The following is an 18,924-nucleotide window of genomic DNA, read 5'->3' as shown; positions in this document are numbered from 1 at the left end:
GGCTATTCCAGCATTTACACGTGGATGTACACAACTATCAGAACATGAAGTCACAAGAACCCGCTGTCTCGCCAATGTCCGAATTCATGTTGAACGTGCAATAAGAAGGTTAAAATGCTTCAAAATTTTGAGTAATGTAATTTCAGGTTGATTAAAACATGTTGATGACATTTTGACTATTTGTGCAGGCCTGTGTAACCTTCTTGAAATCTTACAAACATGTTTGGCATACACTACACTTGTCCCTGTCTGTAGGCCTACATGTCAGCATCATCTTCCAACTTTTCAGCGATACTATGCCCAAGATATTTTGTACTGCTTGACACACAGTGATTGCCCTGACAGGTAAAACGTTGGAAAGACTTAAGATCCTGAACATAACACTTTTTTTTGGATTGTACTGTAGGCCTACATCAAACTCAACCCCATACTCAGAGCACACATTTAGAAGTTGCTGAAACTCAACAGCGCCGCGGGACATGGGCCTAATAGCCAGATCATCAAATGGTTGAAAACGGTGCATGTGTTTTATTGTCTGTGTCTACATCTCGTCATACATCCAGTGTGTTTTGTTTTTTTAACAGACGTGTTTTCACAATGACACTCTGTGAATTTACTTTTGAACAAAGTGTCTTGTGTATAAAATGGTGTGCAGACAGCCGGAGTGTGTGTGTTGCGTAAAGGAACAAGTGCTTTGCAAAGCTGGTATGAAAGTGTAATGCTTGACTTTTGATTAAGGTAAAGCAGCATGTGTTTAAGTTATAGTACCAACAACTGAACAATATGCTACTTTGGTCATCGGCCTATAGTGTTTAAGCAGTAGCCTAGGCAAAAACTGTAACAAAGTAAAAACAAAACAAAGAAAATATAACTGCCGAATGAATTAAGAACCTGAATTTTCACCAGCATTTGACCGGTTGTTAATTTAAAACCAGGCATGCATATATATATCTATCTTTAGAAATTAGGCCTACGTTAACAAGAGGGAATCTTTATCTTTTCAGGTCAAGGTGGCCGCCTTGGCAATAGGGAAACTCTCTCTCTCTAGGCAAGGCCTAATCAGAAAGCAAGGTGTGTGTGTGTGTGTGTTTTTTTTTTTTTTTTTTAAACCTCTGTCATCAAAGGGACACTGCAAGATTTATAGTTGTTTATTTCCAGAATTCATGCTACTCATTCACTAATGTTACCTTTTTCATGAATACTTACCACCACCATTAAATTCTAAGTATTCATTATGACTGGAAAAATTGCACTTTTCATACATACAAAGGGGGATCTCCTCCATCATTGTCCGCCATTTTGAATTTCCAGAAATAGCCATTTTTAGCTGCAAAAAGGACTGTACTTGGGCCATAACAGAAAATCTGAGTTTATTATTTAGTAAACTTTCATGAAAAGAGCAAATTTGGCAATAGGCAACCCAGTTACAATGAGCAGCATAGTTGCAGTACCCTTTTTGACCATTTCCTGCACAGTGTCCCTCTAACTGATAAAATAAAGCCTTGTTGGCCTCAACATGTCATTAATTTCACCATGTAAATCGTGCCTTTCAAGAACTGATATTTTGAGGCAGTGTTAAGACTGGGTTGCACCAGCTGATTGCTTAGGCTACTTAACCACAGCCCTTTTAGAAGACATCACCTCCCGTCCTCTCCTTGTGGTAGCGTCTCCAGCAATAAGTAAGGATTTGGCGCCCCTTAGTGGCAAGCTGTGTACCCAGCGATGAACAAACAGACAGACTGCAAAACTCAGACAATCACATATGTATGGCAGAGGTAATGATAAAAATGATGTCTGGTATAGTCAGGAGGTAATAAAAAAAAGCCAGTATAACATTTCCCAATCAATATAAGGGGGATAATGATTAATTAAATTGAATGTGTGACAGTGGCACCAGCTCTCTGTTAAGACTGGACACCACAGGTCAGCTCCTGTGTCTATTCCACAACACACTGCAGCAAGATTTTACATTACATTGCATTACATTTCACTTAGCTGACGCTTTCATTTGTTCAAAGCGACTTACAACTATTATTTTTCAGGGTATTGGTTACAGTCCCTGGAGTAATGTGGGGTTAGGTGCCTTGCTCAAGGGCACTTCAGCCATGGATGGAGGTGTAGGGAGAGGTCGTGGGGGATTCGAACCAGCAACCCCTAGATTGAAAGACCAACTCTCTAACCACTAGGCCAGGGGTGTCAAACTCAAACTCACAGAGGGCCAAAATACAAATCTGGAACAAAGTCGCGGGCCAAACTCAATATTTACAACGGCCTAAAATTGTGCAAACACACTTAATCTCATTAAATTTCACAAACAGATTCCCATCGTCGTTCAAATGTGCCTGCAGATACTCTGTTGCAGTAGTGTGAGCTGTTTTACTGGCCTATGCCCACTCATATTTTTGTGACATATTACATTTTATGTTCAGGTCTTATTATGCTATATATTAATGGTGTATGTGGGCCAACTGTAATACACATTTGAAATGATCTTGCGGGCCAAATGAAATGACTCTGCGGGCCAGATTTGGCCCCCGGGCCTGAGTTTGACATCCCTGCACTAGGCCATGGCTGCCCAGATTTCTCACAAAGAGCTGCATTGAAATGACATTAAGAACATTAGTGATTAATAACAAGTTGCCTAGTAAAAAACACACCAGCAAGTGTCATTTAGTGTATGGGGCCATTTGTAAAGTGGACCAATGTAAGGTGTGTGTCAAATTTGAACAACCATCACCCCCCACCTGCAACTACAATGCTGCAGTTGGATATTGGGCACAAGTAGCTAGGTTGTTTTTCAGTTCAGCACATATAAAAAACCATCAAGTAAGCACACAGTATTGAACTATATTAAATGCACTATCTGTATGCATTTTAATAACTGTGTAAATAAACATTTCAAAACCGCCAGGTTAATTCATTTTTCTTCAGCACTTAAGCCTACAGTATACAGTATGTCATACCTTTGTCAGGTGCAGTGATTCTCATTGATATGATTAGATTAGATACAACTTTATTGTCTGTTACACCAGTGTTTCTCAACAGGGGTGCCGGGGCACCCTGGGGTGCCGCGGGCCACCCCCAAGGGTGCCACGGAAACGTGGCTGATAAATAAATAATCAATTTAGACAAATATGTATTATATTGCATAAGTTAATGCTAGTCAGTGGAATCTTTCATTTGCCATTTACACACAATAAAGTAAATATAGGTCGCCCTAGTCAGCTGCAACTTCGAACGTAGGTCGTGTGACCTCTCCAAATGTGCTACTTTTCTAAGCTTGTGTGGTATGGGATGCAATGCCATGTTATGGCTTGTTGGTTTGGGGTGCCTTGAAATTTTTCATGAACTGAAAGGGTGCCTCGCCTAAAAAAAGGTTGCGAAACACTGTGTTACACCCATGAAACAGAAAATTGTCTTTGGCGTGGCTTCAGTGATTCTCACAGACATTAGACAAGGCTTGACCAAAAAAAAAAAGACAAGACCACACAATACATGCATGCTGCAGCTGGACAGTTCATCTCTTGTTCAGTATGGTCACAGCTGAGGGGATGAAGGATTTCTTGAAAGATGATAGATATCTACATATAACTGAACCAAGTGTTTCTACACCGTATTGAACAATAATCCTCTCAACATTAATCCAAGTCTCTCTGTTGGGGGCTGGAGACATCTCCTCTTAGGGGGTGGTCTTCCACATGATGGTGCTTTCTGAGAATAAATATAAGAAGGAACAAAAAACGCCAACAGCTTTTAAAACAGTTAATTACAACGCCACTGTCCTACAGAACACTTTAAATCTCACTTCACATTGCATTATATTACAATTAGCAGATGTAGACTCTTGCATGGAATAATAAGACAAGTGTTGAAAGGCAATGTAGGTACATAAAAGCAGAGCCTTAAGGAGAGAAAGCATAACAACTAAGAGTCAATAACTAAGTTAAGAAAATGTGTGTGTGTGTTTATTTTTTATTTTTTTTTAGCCTAGATTAAAAAGTGGCAGATGGGAGAGAGTCTAACGTCTGTAGGCAAATCGCTCCAAAAGTACTTTAACAACATATGGTTAAGGTAATTAAGAAAAAAGCACTTAAGTTATTTGTTATATACATGTAAACTTACACTATATTCATATCCCATATTATGGGATATGGGTGTTCCTGCGTTGGTCTGCCGTCAGGGAAGTGTACTCCACACACCTAAGGAGGGTGGGAATAAGATGAGATAAAAAATATATTTGACTGTTACACATGAAACAGAAAATTATATTTGCCATGGCTGCAGTCATTCTCACAGACATTAGACAAAATACAGGACAAAGCAAGACATGTACACTGAGGTTGGATAGCGAAAATTATCTTTTGTTGAGGAAAGGTTATTTTCAGTCTGGGTGTTGGGGGACATGTCCATAGGCCTACCACTTTTGAGATTAAACTAGCTTGTCCCCACCACTTTATTTCCAATAGAATGGCAAACATTATTACAAATACAAACATGCTGGCCGATTTATGAGATGAAAATAAAATTGGGCTAGGTTATGAACAAAACAAAAGCTACCAAAACCTAGCCTGACTTCTTATTAAAGTCAGTCACACAACCTGGCTAGCTTAGCCAAAACTCCGCTAGCATAACAAAAGAATGAGCTAAATTGCCAGGGTCACATTTCCATTTCAAAGGGCACACATACACAAATAATCGTAAATAAACACATAAATGTACCATGGCACACAGCACAGATAACCATGGGGCTCATGGTGCTACCAAAACCTAGCCTGACTTCTTATTGAAGTCAGTGTAACCTGGCTAGCCTTGCCAAAACTTCGCTAACATAACAAAATAATTAGCTAAGTTGCCAGGGTGACATTTTCATTTCAAAGGGCACACATACACAAATAATCGAACATAAGCACACAAATGTACCATAACACACAGCACAGATAACCATGGGGCTAATGATGCTCTTCCCACTCCTGGGGAAACTTAGGTCTTAATGAAAGAATGCTAAATAATCGTAACTAGCGTTAGCTAGCCAAGCGAAATAATTGTTGCCAACAGTTTATGTTACATAGACACTGGCTTACAATACTTAACTACACTAACCACCTAGAAATAAATACATACCGTTGAATACTTGTTTGGGGGCAAAGTCCTTTCGGTGTACGTTTTTAATCCACATCTTGCGAATGTCTTCATCCTCAGCACGGCCGGGGAAGCGGTGTACACCGTAGGGCACACAACAAGGACAATCCTCTTTAAACTGTGGACTATGAAGCGCACATACGCTCTTTTTCCACATTTTTAGCTTTCTGCTGTTATTGTGACATCCGATTACAGCACACGTTAGTCCAGATCCAGACATATTTGTACAAAGATGATGTGAAAGTCAGTAACTTCATACGCTTCCGAGTTTACGTCATGGAGCACTTCAGTAATGACTCTACTTCCGGTTATTTCCTCGGATCGGTGTAGTTCTATACAGATCTATGGTGGCTTCGCACTAGTAACCTTCTCTGCGTAATAGAAGCGCAATGTCTTCAACCTTACGCTCGAACGCCGGCTGATGTGATTGGCTGAGCACATTTGTGTGTCAAATACCGTCAGGACAGTCTCAAAAATCCACACACAAATACAATGGAAGTCATAAATATGTATAGGGTTTGCGAATATATGTAGACCGGTTTGCAAATGAATAGAACTGCGCTGGCATTTGTGAATGGGGTTACATTCATTTGTGCATCATGAATTATATTTGTGAATGTTGTTACATTTGTTTGTGGATCATGAAATGTATGAATTATATTTGCGAATGTTATTACATTTGTTTGTGGATCACGAAATATATTGGTGAGTGGTGTGACATTCATTTCTTAATATTGAAACTGATCTCTCTCCATAGGCATGGGGTCCCCAGAAATTTAAGATGTCAAAATGTAGTCTCATGCCAAAAAAGGTTGGGAAAACATCTTAAGGACTTGATTTTCAGTTCTCCACATAAGAATGTCTGACAAACAATAATAATAGTGTCACAGTTGTCAGCTCACTTACATTGGCATGGAAAGTCAATGACTTGCTTGGGTCACACATTCAAACACCAATTTCAAGCATTCCCATTAGTTTGAGCTAAGTTCCTTCTAATTTTTGTCCATTTCTAACTTTCAAAGTGAATGGCATGGCACAATACGCATGTAGAATTTCATACTTATAGGACACTCCTGCCAATCTCAATGTGCTGTTGTATTGCTCACGCTACCCTTGTCAGTACCCGGTGACGTCGCATTTTTTGGCTCAGCCCTTTCCGAGCTATTCTAATGGGGGAAACTTTTGTTTACATTTAAAAAAAAACAAAAAAAACCATTATTTCTTCCCAAAAACATCCAAAAGGTTATGCAACATCAGCAGACGGCTATCAAACAGAGATTCCTTTTGAGAAAATATTTGGAGTAGACCTATGCTCATTAAAAAAAAAAAAAAAAGTTGCCCCCATTAGAATGGCTCATATCTCGGAAAGGGCTGGGCCAAAAACTGCAGCGTCACCGGGTACTGACAAGTCAAGGGTAGCGTGAGCAATACAACAGCACATTGAAATTGGCAGGAGTTGACATTGACATTTCCAGGATTTAAATGGTATTATGGTTGTCAGCTCCAGGAAGTATGGGTAAAAGAATCTACACATCAGATCACTGCCTTTATGAATAATTCAATTAAATAATAAGATACAACTGAGCTCCACAGGTCTAGGGAGCCCCCTGCTGGTATACCTGCAGTACTGCCTAAATCAAGACCCAAAACTTAAACTCCATCAGATGACCCATGTTCAAAACACTGGCCTAAGACAGCAATGCTATACAGCTAAAGACATGATTGTATAAATAAAAAGTCAAAAAAATTTGTTAACACCCAAGTTGTTTATTTTCTGATTTACATGTGCATGTTTCACTTCTGGCTAGACTCTGACTTTGATGTGGATGCACGCAGGGATGAGAGGCGGCGTCTCTTGGCAATCTGTTCCTGACGCTTCTCCTTGGCCTCCTGCAAAAAGAGTAAACAAGAGCGGCTCAGTTAATACTGTTACACAAGAGCAATACAGCGATGACAGGTTAGCTAGAGGACAGACAAATATAACCTAACCTGCCGCTACTAGTGGATGACATGCCATAGATTCTTTTATTACTAAAAGCACAATATACATCAGTGAAGATCTGTCAGATATCAAGGTCACATTGTGAAGTTTGTGGACAAATGGGACCAATTACTATTTACAAAGTATGACAAGGCAAAGCAGCTGATCAAGACCAGTTCACATGGGCAGGTTTCACATCTGAGCGTGGCAGCAGCAAGAAGATCGCGGTGTGTTCTAACCAGACTATCACACTGACCACGTTTGTGTATGCAAAATCCAACCTCCCCACCCCTTCAACGGGACACCGCCTACCACCGCTGTCAAAAAATCCACTCGTTAGATTTTCCAAGGGCAGTACGGCACTGAGCCATCTTCCACGCCTCTACCGCCATGTTTGAGTGGAAGGACAGATCTGATACCATGTATTTTTGCTGCCACCAGTAAAATCACTTCCATCCTGCCAATGGCAGCAGTTCTGGTGTGAAAAGGCCTTTTCATTGTCAGAAATGCCCTTTTCCAAACCAAAGCAATACTGCCAACACATCATTATAAATGGGGAGATGTGGCCTAAGGGTCAGGGAGATGGCCTTGTAATACAAGTTAAAGGTTCACAAGGCACCCAACTCCACATTTTTTCATTGACCGTAAACAATACCCTGCACCTAAGCCACTAAATTGTTTTGGATGAATGTGTTGGGTAAGCATATGACAACCCAGAAAAATCAACCCGATCAGCAACTCCGGTGGTGTAGCAGGTGCATTTTTTTCCTGAGCGAGAATTAAGACAAATCCTTCGCTGCTCAAATGCAAATTTATGAGCATATCAAAGTGCTGATCCTTGTGTGAATCCATTCAATTTAACTATATTGTAAATGAACAGCAACCAATCACAGTTCACACATCAGCCAATTGAGCCCTCCTTCAGAACTCAAAAAGATCAACCAACCAACATTCATCTAACAACCACCACCATTAGCCTTCGAATATTTCAAATTTGCCTCTGGATAGCAGGCATCACTTGAGTTAGACCCGACAGATTCTCATTCCTGAAGCAATAATACCTTAACAGGAATATAAATGCAGCCTTCTCTAGAAAATAAATGTAAGCTTAAGCCAATAGAATGGTGGCAGCCTTCCACTTCCCTTTAACCAGTTCAGAAACGACAGCATCTTAGGTCAAAATATATCAGAAGTGTGTCAATGTACTTGTCCTCACTGTTGAGACAGATTTAGTTGAATAATGCTATGGCTTTAATGTGGCCTACTGCAACATCCATTCGGTTTTACATGACTACAAACATTAATGACTGAAAACCATGACCATGCTGCTTTTAATTGCTTTTTAGAACGAGTGACTGTTCCAGCAGTTCTACTTTGAACAGGCAGCTGGTACCAGCATAATGACTAAATGCCATTTCACCCTTTCTGGATTTGACCCTAGGTACAACCAGTAGAGGACACTTAAACCGATATCATCCTATGATGTCTTAGGTCTTATCAGATCTACAATATATGCAAGGTCTACGCCATGTAAGGCATCAGAAGAGTTTTAAACCCATTTCTAAATATCACTGGTAACCAGTGTAGTGCAAAAGTAAAGAATGTGGGAGCATTTCAGTACAACCAAGCCACAAAGTCAGGCTTAAGTTGCTATCCGTTATTAGATCCAGTTTATATAGCACCTCATGTCCCCCCTTAGAGGCTACGGAACAGCCAGGAAGGGTCTACTGGGGTGCCAAATGCATCATCACAATTTATTTTGTGCATCAACAATACACTTAAAAGGCTTGAACAAGCCTGGCTCAATGGTAGCCAGTGTAGTGACCTAAGTAGGCTACTAGAGTGATGTGGTCTCTACACAGTCAAATGATGCTCTAGCCTATAAAACACGCTCAGACATGACGATTCAATAAACAATACTAGATATTTAGGTTGAACATTTGCATTTAAAAAAGCGTTGCAAAATCTCGTTTCAAGAAAGTCCATAACCGGAATTGTCTGCCACCAAGTAAAGACCTTATGAATGTAAATAGACATACCTTCATCCTCTTGGCCAGCAGTTTGGCGTACTCTGAGGCCTCCTCCTTGTTCTTCAGGGTGCGTGACCTCTTCAGGGCAATGCGGCGACGCTTGTGCTGGAGCACACGTGGGGTCACCAGACGCTGGATCTTGGGAGCCTTGGTCCTGGGCTTCTTGCCTAAAGCACAAATTGTAGTGAGGTTTAGAATATTTTTTGCACAATGCCACAATTGCAAGCCTCGATATGGCGTTAGACATCATGCAGCTATAAACTGAACTGCACTACTTGCATCATCATGGCCAAGACAGCCTTTAGATGGTACCGAGTCTGCCTTTTAAGGTAACAAATGCCTCTTTTCCACTGTCGTTTTCCTGGTAGATCTACAGCGCAAATCGGCCACCACTTTTTGCTTTACAATTGAGCCTTGTCGTGCATATTCAAAAAGCAAAAAGAGGCGAGTCACACTGTCAAGCTGTAGACCTACCAGAAAACCGGCAGCGGAAGAGGCATAACAGTAGTGTGAAAGCCCCTTTCTATCTGACCAAGCACACATCACTCTTGAAGCAGTGACTTTATAGAAGCTCAAAGTACAAATCCATAAGCAGTGGAAACCCGACAGGACATCCCAGTGCATACTGCCTCCAATTCAGGGGGTTGTTTCTCAAAAACGTAGTCATTAGCCAGTTAGCAACTTGGGTAGTTCCCAAAGGAAAATTGCATTGCAAACAAAGTAGCAACTATGGTTGAGAAATGCATCTAAGTTTAGTATTGAGAGAGCTTAACAAGTTACAACCAGCCTGTATAGTAATCAGGTTGTATCCGGTAAGCAACTCCACGGCTTATATAGCACCACACTGTCCCCCCTTTGAGGTTACAGGAAAACCATAAAGGATCTACTGGGGTGCTAAGAAACCGAAGCTTCAGTCTCTCATTCAATTGAATGTGTAACGCCAGCTTTAGCATTGTGTTCTTCAGGAGTGAGTTTTTGGCCGACATGTTGACTTGAGTTCGTTCGCACAGATTGTTTGCACTGAAGGTGAATTCATTACAGTGATAACTTTAAAGAGGTGAAACTCAGGAGTAGTCAGTCATGTCAACTGATGCCATCATAGCATTATTAACATGCAATAAACTTTTTGGGTGGATCTGCTAATTCACCAAAATCATTGAGCGCAAAAGCTTCTCTTTTCAAAAAATCAGTTCGTCATTGATGAGCATAAAACCAGAAGTGTAGGGAGCCAAGTTCATAGGCACAGGGGTAAGGACTAAGTGTCCCCAAAAACCTTTAAAACTACAGCGAACTAAGCCAAAACACCAATTTGGTAACTTTTTATTTTTTTTAAAAAGGTACCCTAAAGTAGTGACACCTGCAACAATTCCAAAGACCAGCAGCGCTCAACGTAAAAAAAGTGGGTGTGAGGAAACCATAAATCCAGAGGAACACTTCAATGACCATTTATGTTAAAGTTTTAAGACTGAGAACAAGTCATTAATTCAAATGCAGGACTAGCATCAGCACATCATGCTAAGTACCTGTGGAGTTCTGTACATGGCAATGATTCCATCAGTTGTCCCATTAATTTGAACTTCTGTAATGCATTGTAGGTGTACAGAAAATCACATCTTGCCACATTTGTGTAAGTGTATAATTGTGAAGCTGGCACCTTGATGACACTTTAATGTCAGTCTGTAAATGTCAGTCCTGTGCGCATGTGTATGTCCTTGCATGGTATGGAGAGAAACGTAATTTAATTTCTCTTGTATGACCTGTGCATGTGAAGAAACTGACAATAAAAGCTGCCTTGACTGATTGGCAGCTGGCTAGCAATGAATTGTTACCAACATTCAGCAGTCATTCAAATTGCCAGCTTAACACCAGTGTTAATTCATGCAAAAAAATCCAAAGTACCTGCTCATACACCACCCAGTTAGATTCTACATTCTTGCCCCAAACTACAAAGTCTAATTCATACATTAGCATGTACCAAATAAAGCTTAACTACAGTGCTTAAACTGACTTTTTGGGTGTTTCAGACACTGTGCTCATCATACTGCAACAAAAATCAATTCAAGCTTCAGCCATTTAACATTAATACAAAACAAAGGCAGAAAAAAGGAAGCTGGAATGTTAAACAAACCACAGGTCTCGTAACCAAATCTACCAACAAGCGACATCTACCAACAAGCCATCCTGACCATCCCATCTTGGCATAAACTTTAAAATGAAAAGTAATTGTGTAAAAAGAGAAGTTTCTATATCCAAAGTCATCATGTCAGTTGAAAGCCACATGCCGCACCAATTATTCCTCATCAGAACAGGGCCAACTACATGGTTGATCCATTACAACCATCTGAGCATCATCAACATTAGAGGCAGGAAGACACATTTCCACTTGGTTATACTTCCAAGAGCTGTGAGTATAAACAAGGTAGAACTAATCAAGCCTTACCCTCCTTTGTCAGAGGCCTTCTGACGACATACTGCCTGACATCGTCCTCCTTAGACAGGTTGAAGAGCTTGCGGATCTTGCTGGCTCTCTTGGGTCCAAGACGCCTGGGCACAGTGCTGTCAGTCAGTCCGGGGATGTCATTCTCACCTGTGCAGGACAGCAGGGTCAATTGTGCAAGCTACAGTACGCTTTGAAGAGACAAGCATGCTTATAATCGTTATTTAACAATTGAACATGCTTTTCAGCGTCCTTTTGTAACAGACTGCAAAAGTAAAGAATGTGGGAGCATTTCAGTACAACCAGCCACAAAGTCAAGCTAAAGTTGCTATCCGTTATTAGATCCACAGTTTATATGGCACCTCATGTCCCCCCTTAGAGGCTACGGAACAGCCAGGAAAGGTCTACTGGGGTGCCAAATGCATCATCACATTTAAGATTGTGCATCAACAATACACTTAAAAGGCTTGAACAAGCCTGGCTCAGGATGCAGAGCAAGAAATCATACCTTTCCTGACGATGACCAGATTGAGCACACTGAGGTTGGCATCAACTAAGCATCCACGGACAGACTTGCGTTTGCGCTCGCCTGTACGACGAGGGCGGTAGCAGGAGTGTCCCTTGCTCAGCAGAAGACGCACACGGCCAGCGGACAGCACACCTTGCTTCATGGGAAATCCCTGCTTATCGTTGCCACCACTGATGCGCACAACGTAACCCTACGAAGATGAGGAAAAGATACAAATGGACCAGACATGAGAAAAGCACACAAATGAACCATGGGACGCTGTCCGGTTATGGGTTGTGAACAAGTCGGGGAGTCATAAATGAACAAGTGACAGCCATAGACGTGCAACCTGGACTGCACAAAAAACGAAACCGAAGAGAACTTTAACTTGAGCACCAAAGAACCTTAATTCTGCTTACCTTCCACTCATCGCCCAGGGGGTCAGCAGCCACTTCGGTGGCCATGCGCTTCTCGTAGAAGGTGCGCAGCTTGCGCTCATCGTCAACTTCGATGAGCTTCTGGCAGCCCGTGGCTGGGAATGAGATATTCAGCTAAAAGAAAAGGGGGAATACATTAGGTGGGTGCAGTAAACAAGTTCAAATATACTACAATGCCAACAAGCGTTCAACAAGTACTTGAATAATGCTATGGCTTTAATGTGGCCTACTGCAACATCCATTCGATTTCACATAACTACAAACATTAATGACTGAAAACCATGACCATGCTGCTTTTAATTGCTCTTTCGAACAAGTTACTATTCCAGCAGTTCTACTTTGAACAGGCAGCTGGTACCAGCATAATGACTAAATGCCATTTCACCCTTTCTAGATGTGACCCTAGGTACAACCAGCAGAGGACACTTACGACCTAAGACATCATAGGATGATACCGGTTTATCAGATCTACAATATATGCAAGGTCTACGCCATGTAAGGCATCAGAAGAGTTTTAAACCCATTTCTAAATATCACTGGTAACCAGTGTAGTGCAAAAGTAAAGAATGTGGGAGCATTTCAGTACAACCAAGCCACAAAGTCAGGCTAAAGTTGCTATCCGTTATTAGATCCAGTTTATATGGCACCTCATGTCCCCCCTTAGAGGCTACGGAACAGCCAGGAAGGGTCTACTGGGGTGCCAAATGTATCATCACAATTTATATTGTGCATCAACAATACACTTAAAAGGTTTTAACAAGCCTAGCTCAATGGTAGCCAGTGTAGTGACCTAAGTAGGCTACTGGAGTGATGTGGTCTCTACACAGTCAAAGGATGCTCTAGCCTATAAAACACGCTCACACATGACGATTCAATTAACAATACTAGATATTTAGGTTGAACATTTGCATTTAAAAAAAGCGTAGCAAAATCTCGATTCAAGAAAGTCCATAACCGGAATTGTTTGCCAGAACAACAAACCAGTTAGCTAGCTAACTAGCGAGCCACTTCACTTCAGATACGTGAAGTTGGCTAGCAAACTTATCGGCTCCGTTACCATAGCACAACAGCAATGTTGAAATGAAAATTCACTAACGCAGCATTGGCACAGCACGGGGCATAATTGTTACATTACAGACATATGTCTAAAAAGCGCACGTTCGCAGCCGGTCCCCATATTCTGAGTCGCACATTTTGCTCCACTGTGCGGCCATGTTTCTGACAATGCTAGCTACTGCGAACATCCCAACACAATCTATGGCCATCTTAATGATTTAAGACATATATCGCAAAAAGTCAGGCAAGATTAGAAAGCCATTTAGCTCGTCTTCAACATACACCAACATATTACGGGCCAAAAAGGTACAGAAAGCTAATAAATTGCATAGTTGCGGGCCCATACCTTCATCCTGGGTTCAGGCTGAAGTCCGCCACCAAAAAGAGACCGGATATCGCATCCCTACTCTCACATAAGCAATTATACACACAGTCTCGCGAGAAGAGAGCCACGGTAGCCAACCAGTGTCAATCATATTTGCCTATTTATCGTTTCACAGGTGACGTTTTGTTCAAAATCTCCCGCTTTCTTCGAATTGCGGTGTTGTATTGCTCTTGTAAATGCACTGAGCTGTTTTGAGCCTTTCTGTATTATCCATTCACCTTCGTGTAAAGCTATTTGAAACTAAAAATCAAACAAATACATAGGCCTAAATATTAATTTAATGTCACGACAATCTGAGCGACAGTGTCGATGTAATAATGGTAGTAGCCATTGAGGACGATTTTATATTTATGACGTCTGTTTGGAGAGCTACAGCCGAAAGAAAGTAAAAGTTGGGTGGAGGCCTTATTTCGAAAAAAATGAGAAGATGCAATGAAGATCCACTGTTCATGACAGATCTGTGAGATCTGTACGGCCTACCTGCGGGGTAAGTAGCCTAGGGCTATATTGGAAAGTCTGTGTCCAGATTAGCATAACCCCTTGACATAGCCCTTGGCCTACAGAAAGCACTTCGTAGGCTACTCATTGTTTTCCCAGTTGGAAACTTTTCGCAAGTAGAACATTATCTGACAAGGATAATACAGGAGTTTTATATGCATCAAATTACAAAGTAGCCTGCAAGTGCAATTTATAGGTAGGCCTATGCATTTGTGGTCATAATCTGAGCAAAACAATGACATTATAACTGCAGTGTTATTAATGGGCTATTAAATGGGCCCTAGCTATTTCCTGCAGCCTTTTGCTTTCCTATATTGGAATCCCAAATGTACCAAAACCAGTATTTTTGTGTGCCAGTTTGAGTATGGCATAGGCCCTATTTATCTATGTGATCAAATCAAATGTTTTTTTGTTCTACTTCTGTAGGCCACAGCATGCCACTTGTTATCCACAATGTACCAACTCAGTGAGTACAGGGACAAGTTCCACTACGATGGAACCATTGTTAAACGAAACTCCAAAAAGGTTCCCCAGGAGTACAAACCTCTGGAGGGGGAACTATCAACTAAAAGTACCTTCCAGTGAGTTTCTGTGGCAACAGCAGGTGTAGTAATTTCATAGTGAATTAAAAACTCTTTCTATAATTGGCCCATGTAGCCTATTTTGAAGTTTATTTCCAGAATTTATAGGCTCTATAGACCATTCACAATTATGAATCATGGATATTTAGACGACCACCACCATCAGTATTCATTTTGACTTGGAACAGATGATTCTTCTCCATTTCCGCCATTTTTGAATTCCCATGTCATGGACATCTTTGGCTGGAAAACTTAAGTTACTGTACTTTGGTCAGTATCACATAGTAAACATTTATGAAGTGGGCAGCATACATTCTGAAAATAAGGCACATAAAAGGCACATGCTATACCTTTTTAGGAGATTTTAGCAGGTGACCTTGTGTAACTGAGGTCATCCTGCGCTAGTACTCGTACACCACTCGGGGCTCGAACCCAGGACCTATTGTATATATTACACGAGGCTTCGGGAGGGAGGTTTACTAATGTTCTACCTCCAAACTATGCTAGTTGGTATCCGTTACACTTGGATGCTTTTTCCAATTTCTACCACAACATATTTTTTCTCATAAAAGAGAAAAGGGAATGCTTCACTGGGTCCTGTATCCAGTTAGTAAAAAAGGGTGCTCATCAAAAAGAACTTGGGCGTCCAAACTTCAATGAAAAGATAAAAATCACTATTTGAGGCACGCCTTACTAAAGTTTAAAAAGCCTTTATTAAATACTGGCTACATGCATGTAGCCAGTATTTAATAAAGGCTTTTTAAACTTTAGTAAGGAGTGCCTCAAATAGTGTTTTTTATCTTTTCATTGATATTTTTTCTCATGTTGACCAATATTTTTTAAAAGACTCAGTTTGATTGTCAGGCCTCTCGTCCTCTTATGACTGATTATACAAATGGTTCAAAATTTACAATGGATCTAAGACACACTGAACAGCACCATGCTACAGCAAGGGGAGAAGGATTATGTGTTAGGCGTATTGAAGGCCTTGTCTTGCATTTTTGAAGGACTATACACAGTTGCTGAAGTACAACATTAACCAGGCTATCTGTAGTTGCAGTTTATGTAAGCACTCAGTGATTTTCAGTATACCGTATTTTCCCTCTTTAATAACACTCCATGTGGCTTCTACGTTGCTTTCCAGGTCAGACTATGTTGCTCATCCAGTCCAACGACATAGCTCACATAAACCTGTCCAAACCTATGAGCGAAAGGGAGTCATGCTCTTGAAAACCACATACTTGAAGGATTTTAGAGGATATCCTGCCTCTAAGACCACCACCACCTCCATAGTTGATGAATACAAGCCACCCATCACAAAGATGGATACCCAGACTGCATATAATGGTGAGTACCCATGTTAAATGTCATCACAAACATAAACAAATGAGTCTGGTTTGGAACAAGACGATTATGATACAGTAGGCACTAGGGCTGCACGATTATGGAAAAAAAATCATAATCACGATTATTTTGGTCAAAATCATAATCACAATTATTAATCACGATTATTGATTTTTGCAGATTTTTTGAAAATCATAACAAGATGAAATATAACCAAGAATTAATTACATACGGGATGAGCAAAATAAAATGAATTGTAATAATTATGTAAAGGCAATAGCATGAAACTTAAGTGGACAGATTTCTGGCCAGAAACACCAGCCTGTCAGTATGTTCTGGCTTCAAGGACGCTCTCAAAAGTAGGTCTTTATTGCCACGATTAAATCACGATTAAAATCATAAATTCGATTACCCTATTTTATCACGATTTTGATTATTTTTCGATTAATTGTGCAGCCCTAGTAGGCACAGGTGAAACATTACATTTTGTCAATACAGTACAATGTATCAAAGGTGATTATTGTCCTACCTTTCAATGCTCCAATACGGGCATGGGAGGCACAGCGCGAAGCTGCTGAGCTAAAGGTCCAGACCAATAGCTCAGTGCTCTACTGTATGAAGCTTCGGGAGGGAGGTTTACTAACGCTCTTCTACGCTGCACTCTGCTAGCTGGCATCCGTTACATAATGCAGTAACTAACCAGGCCATAAAAGCATAAGTATAAATGCCAATTCTCTTTTCAAAGATGCATATCATGCCTGGGAGCCACAACCAAAGATCCCCTACAAGCAAGTTGACAATTTGAAAATGAACGAGGGGAGTATTGACATGACCACCGTCTTCCAAGCCGACTACAGACCAAAAGAGAACTGCCGACGAAAGAGCTTCAAACCTGAACCGAAGTTGATGGAGTCACTTCCATTTGAAGGCAAGAGTGTCTATTCTCAGATGTATGTCCCGCACCCAGTTCAGCAGTATCTCCCCAAGCAAAAGGTTCCCTTTAGACCCAGCAGCGCTCCTTTTGAAGCCACATCTGTTCATCGCCAGGACTTCACAGGTGAAAGATCATCATCACCTGTTAAGTGCTGCAAGGTAAAGGGTGCCTGGGAGCCCAGGTCAACACCTTTTGATGGGAAAAGTGAGTGCCAAGAGAAGTTTCAGGCATGGACAGCAGCAGTCAGGCCTTCCTCATGCGCTAACAAACAAGCAACATATTCACTACCGGAGACGGGTGATGTGGAGCTCACATCCATGACCCGTAGAGACTTTAAGGGCACTCCAGGCCGCCCTGCATCATCTGCGAGGCCAAGCATTAATAAATCCCCTAACAGGAAGAAGCGCTTTGAGGCTCGCACCACTGCACAAGATGATTTCATAGCCTGGAAGGATGTAGAGAAGAGTACGTCCTGTAAGCCTAAAGTTGCTCGCCAGCCTTGTGCTGCCTTCGAGGGCATCTCCACTTTCCAGGCTGCGTTTACAGGAAAGGCAACAGAGCCCGCCAAAAGCTTTAAACCAGTTCGGAGTATCATGAGCCCATCTACGATGGATTGTGACACAGTCTACCGCAGCACATTTAAAGAGCAGAAGGCACAGCCTCTCCCAGGGATTTACAGTCAACGGCAAGAGGGACAGGTTGTGTCTTTGGGTAAGAATGGCTTTGTGCTATGCCAAACTTGGCCACTGGGAGAACGCAATATCAGGCCCATGTCCAGTCTATCAACTCCTGGTAGGCTGTAGCTGGATACAGGTACCCCACCATTGCAAGTACATTTGGTTACTGGTTATAATAAATTAACGCCCATTTTAATGCAATTCGACTTCACTTGTCTGTTCAATTAAAAGCAAATAAAAACTACAATAAATATATATAAAACAATGGTCACAGAGTAAGAATACATTTATTATAATAATCAACATCTTATTCTGAACAATAGCTGCATCATTATTATTTGCATGCCTCGGTTGATAGGCCTAATTCTGTGATTATTCCAAGGTATCAGAAGCATTCTTCAACACAGGATCACTATGCCTGACTCTGGCCATGTCTGAGAGCTGTGCAGAAGTATGGCTGGTGGTATAAGTGAATGATTTGGACATTACTCCTCTTTGGCATCTCTAGACAGTCGTCTCTCAAGAATCGCAGGATGCTCACGTGCACACCATGCCATCACACAAAAGTGATTCCTTTCACCAAGCTGAAGCACGTGAACTCAAAGTGTAAAAACGCGAACCCTCTGATTGAATCTGATGTCTGTAGACCACTGTAGCCTCTATAACAAATACAATTGAGTTGAAATAATACAAAAAATGCAATTGAGATGAAATAATACAAACAATGTAAGTAGCCTATTGTTTTAATGATGTTATGCGTAATGCGCAGCAGATCGTATTTCGCTGGTGGAGCCGTGTGTTTAACAAGTTAATTTCCCTTGAACAAATGAAACCCACTATTCCGCACTGAAGGAGGCTGAGTTTGGGGGTCTACGCAAAACGTCAAACACTAGAACACGTGTATTGGGCGGGCACAT

General features: G+C 41.2%; 2 protein-coding genes and 1 long non-coding RNA gene across 6 annotated transcripts; 1 reads left to right on the top strand and 2 right to left on the bottom strand.

Moving 5' to 3' along the window:
* Window positions 1–2,991: 2,991 nt before the first annotated feature.
* LOC134465029 (uncharacterized) lies at window positions 2,992–5,892 on the bottom strand. 3 transcript variants are annotated; one of them, XR_010038102.1, is made up of 3 exons: window positions 5,122–5,892; window positions 4,123–4,199; window positions 2,992–3,711 (listed from the first exon to the last, which is right to left on the bottom strand). It is a non-coding gene; the product is annotated as an uncharacterized LOC134465029 (long non-coding RNA). The 3 variants fall into 3 exon arrangements; XR_010038101.1 differs by lacking the exon at window positions 5,122–5,892 and adding an exon at window positions 4,921–5,075; XR_010038103.1 differs by lacking the exon at window positions 5,122–5,892 and adding an exon at window positions 4,720–4,740.
* Window positions 5,893–6,886: 994 nt separating this feature from the next.
* On the bottom strand, window positions 6,887–14,035 carry rps6 (ribosomal protein S6). The gene is made up of 6 exons (XM_063218419.1): window positions 13,935–14,035; window positions 12,515–12,646; window positions 12,096–12,306; window positions 11,591–11,737; window positions 9,160–9,317; window positions 6,887–7,029 (listed from the first exon to the last, which is right to left on the bottom strand). The coding sequence occupies exons 1-6, from the start codon at window positions 13,938–13,940 to the stop codon at window positions 6,934–6,936; spliced, it is 750 nt and encodes a 249-aa protein (XP_063074489.1). The 5' UTR covers window positions 13,941–14,035; the 3' UTR covers window positions 6,887–6,933.
* An 11-nt stretch (window positions 14,036–14,046) lies between these two features.
* Window positions 14,047–18,208, top strand: LOC134465026 (stabilizer of axonemal microtubules 2-like). Of its 2 annotated transcripts, XM_063218416.1 has the most exons (4): window positions 14,365–14,460; window positions 14,898–15,052; window positions 16,197–16,399; window positions 17,142–18,208. In XM_063218416.1, the coding sequence occupies exons 2-4, from the start codon at window positions 14,925–14,927 to the stop codon at window positions 18,131–18,133; spliced, it is 1,323 nt and encodes a 440-aa protein (XP_063074486.1). In that variant the 5' UTR covers window positions 14,365–14,460; window positions 14,898–14,924; the 3' UTR covers window positions 18,134–18,208. The 2 variants fall into 2 exon arrangements, with proteins under 2 accessions (XP_063074488.1, XP_063074486.1); XM_063218418.1 differs by lacking the exon at window positions 14,898–15,052 and having other exon boundaries at window positions 14,047–14,460.
* Window positions 18,209–18,924: the final 716 nt, after the last annotated feature.

This window comes from Engraulis encrasicolus, chromosome 16, assembly GCF_034702125.1.
Source record: "Engraulis encrasicolus isolate BLACKSEA-1 chromosome 16, IST_EnEncr_1.0, whole genome shotgun sequence".
NCBI classification, from domain to species: Eukaryota; Metazoa; Chordata; class Actinopteri; order Clupeiformes; family Engraulidae; genus Engraulis; species Engraulis encrasicolus.
This window is presented reverse-complemented; position numbering and strand designations above follow the sequence as displayed.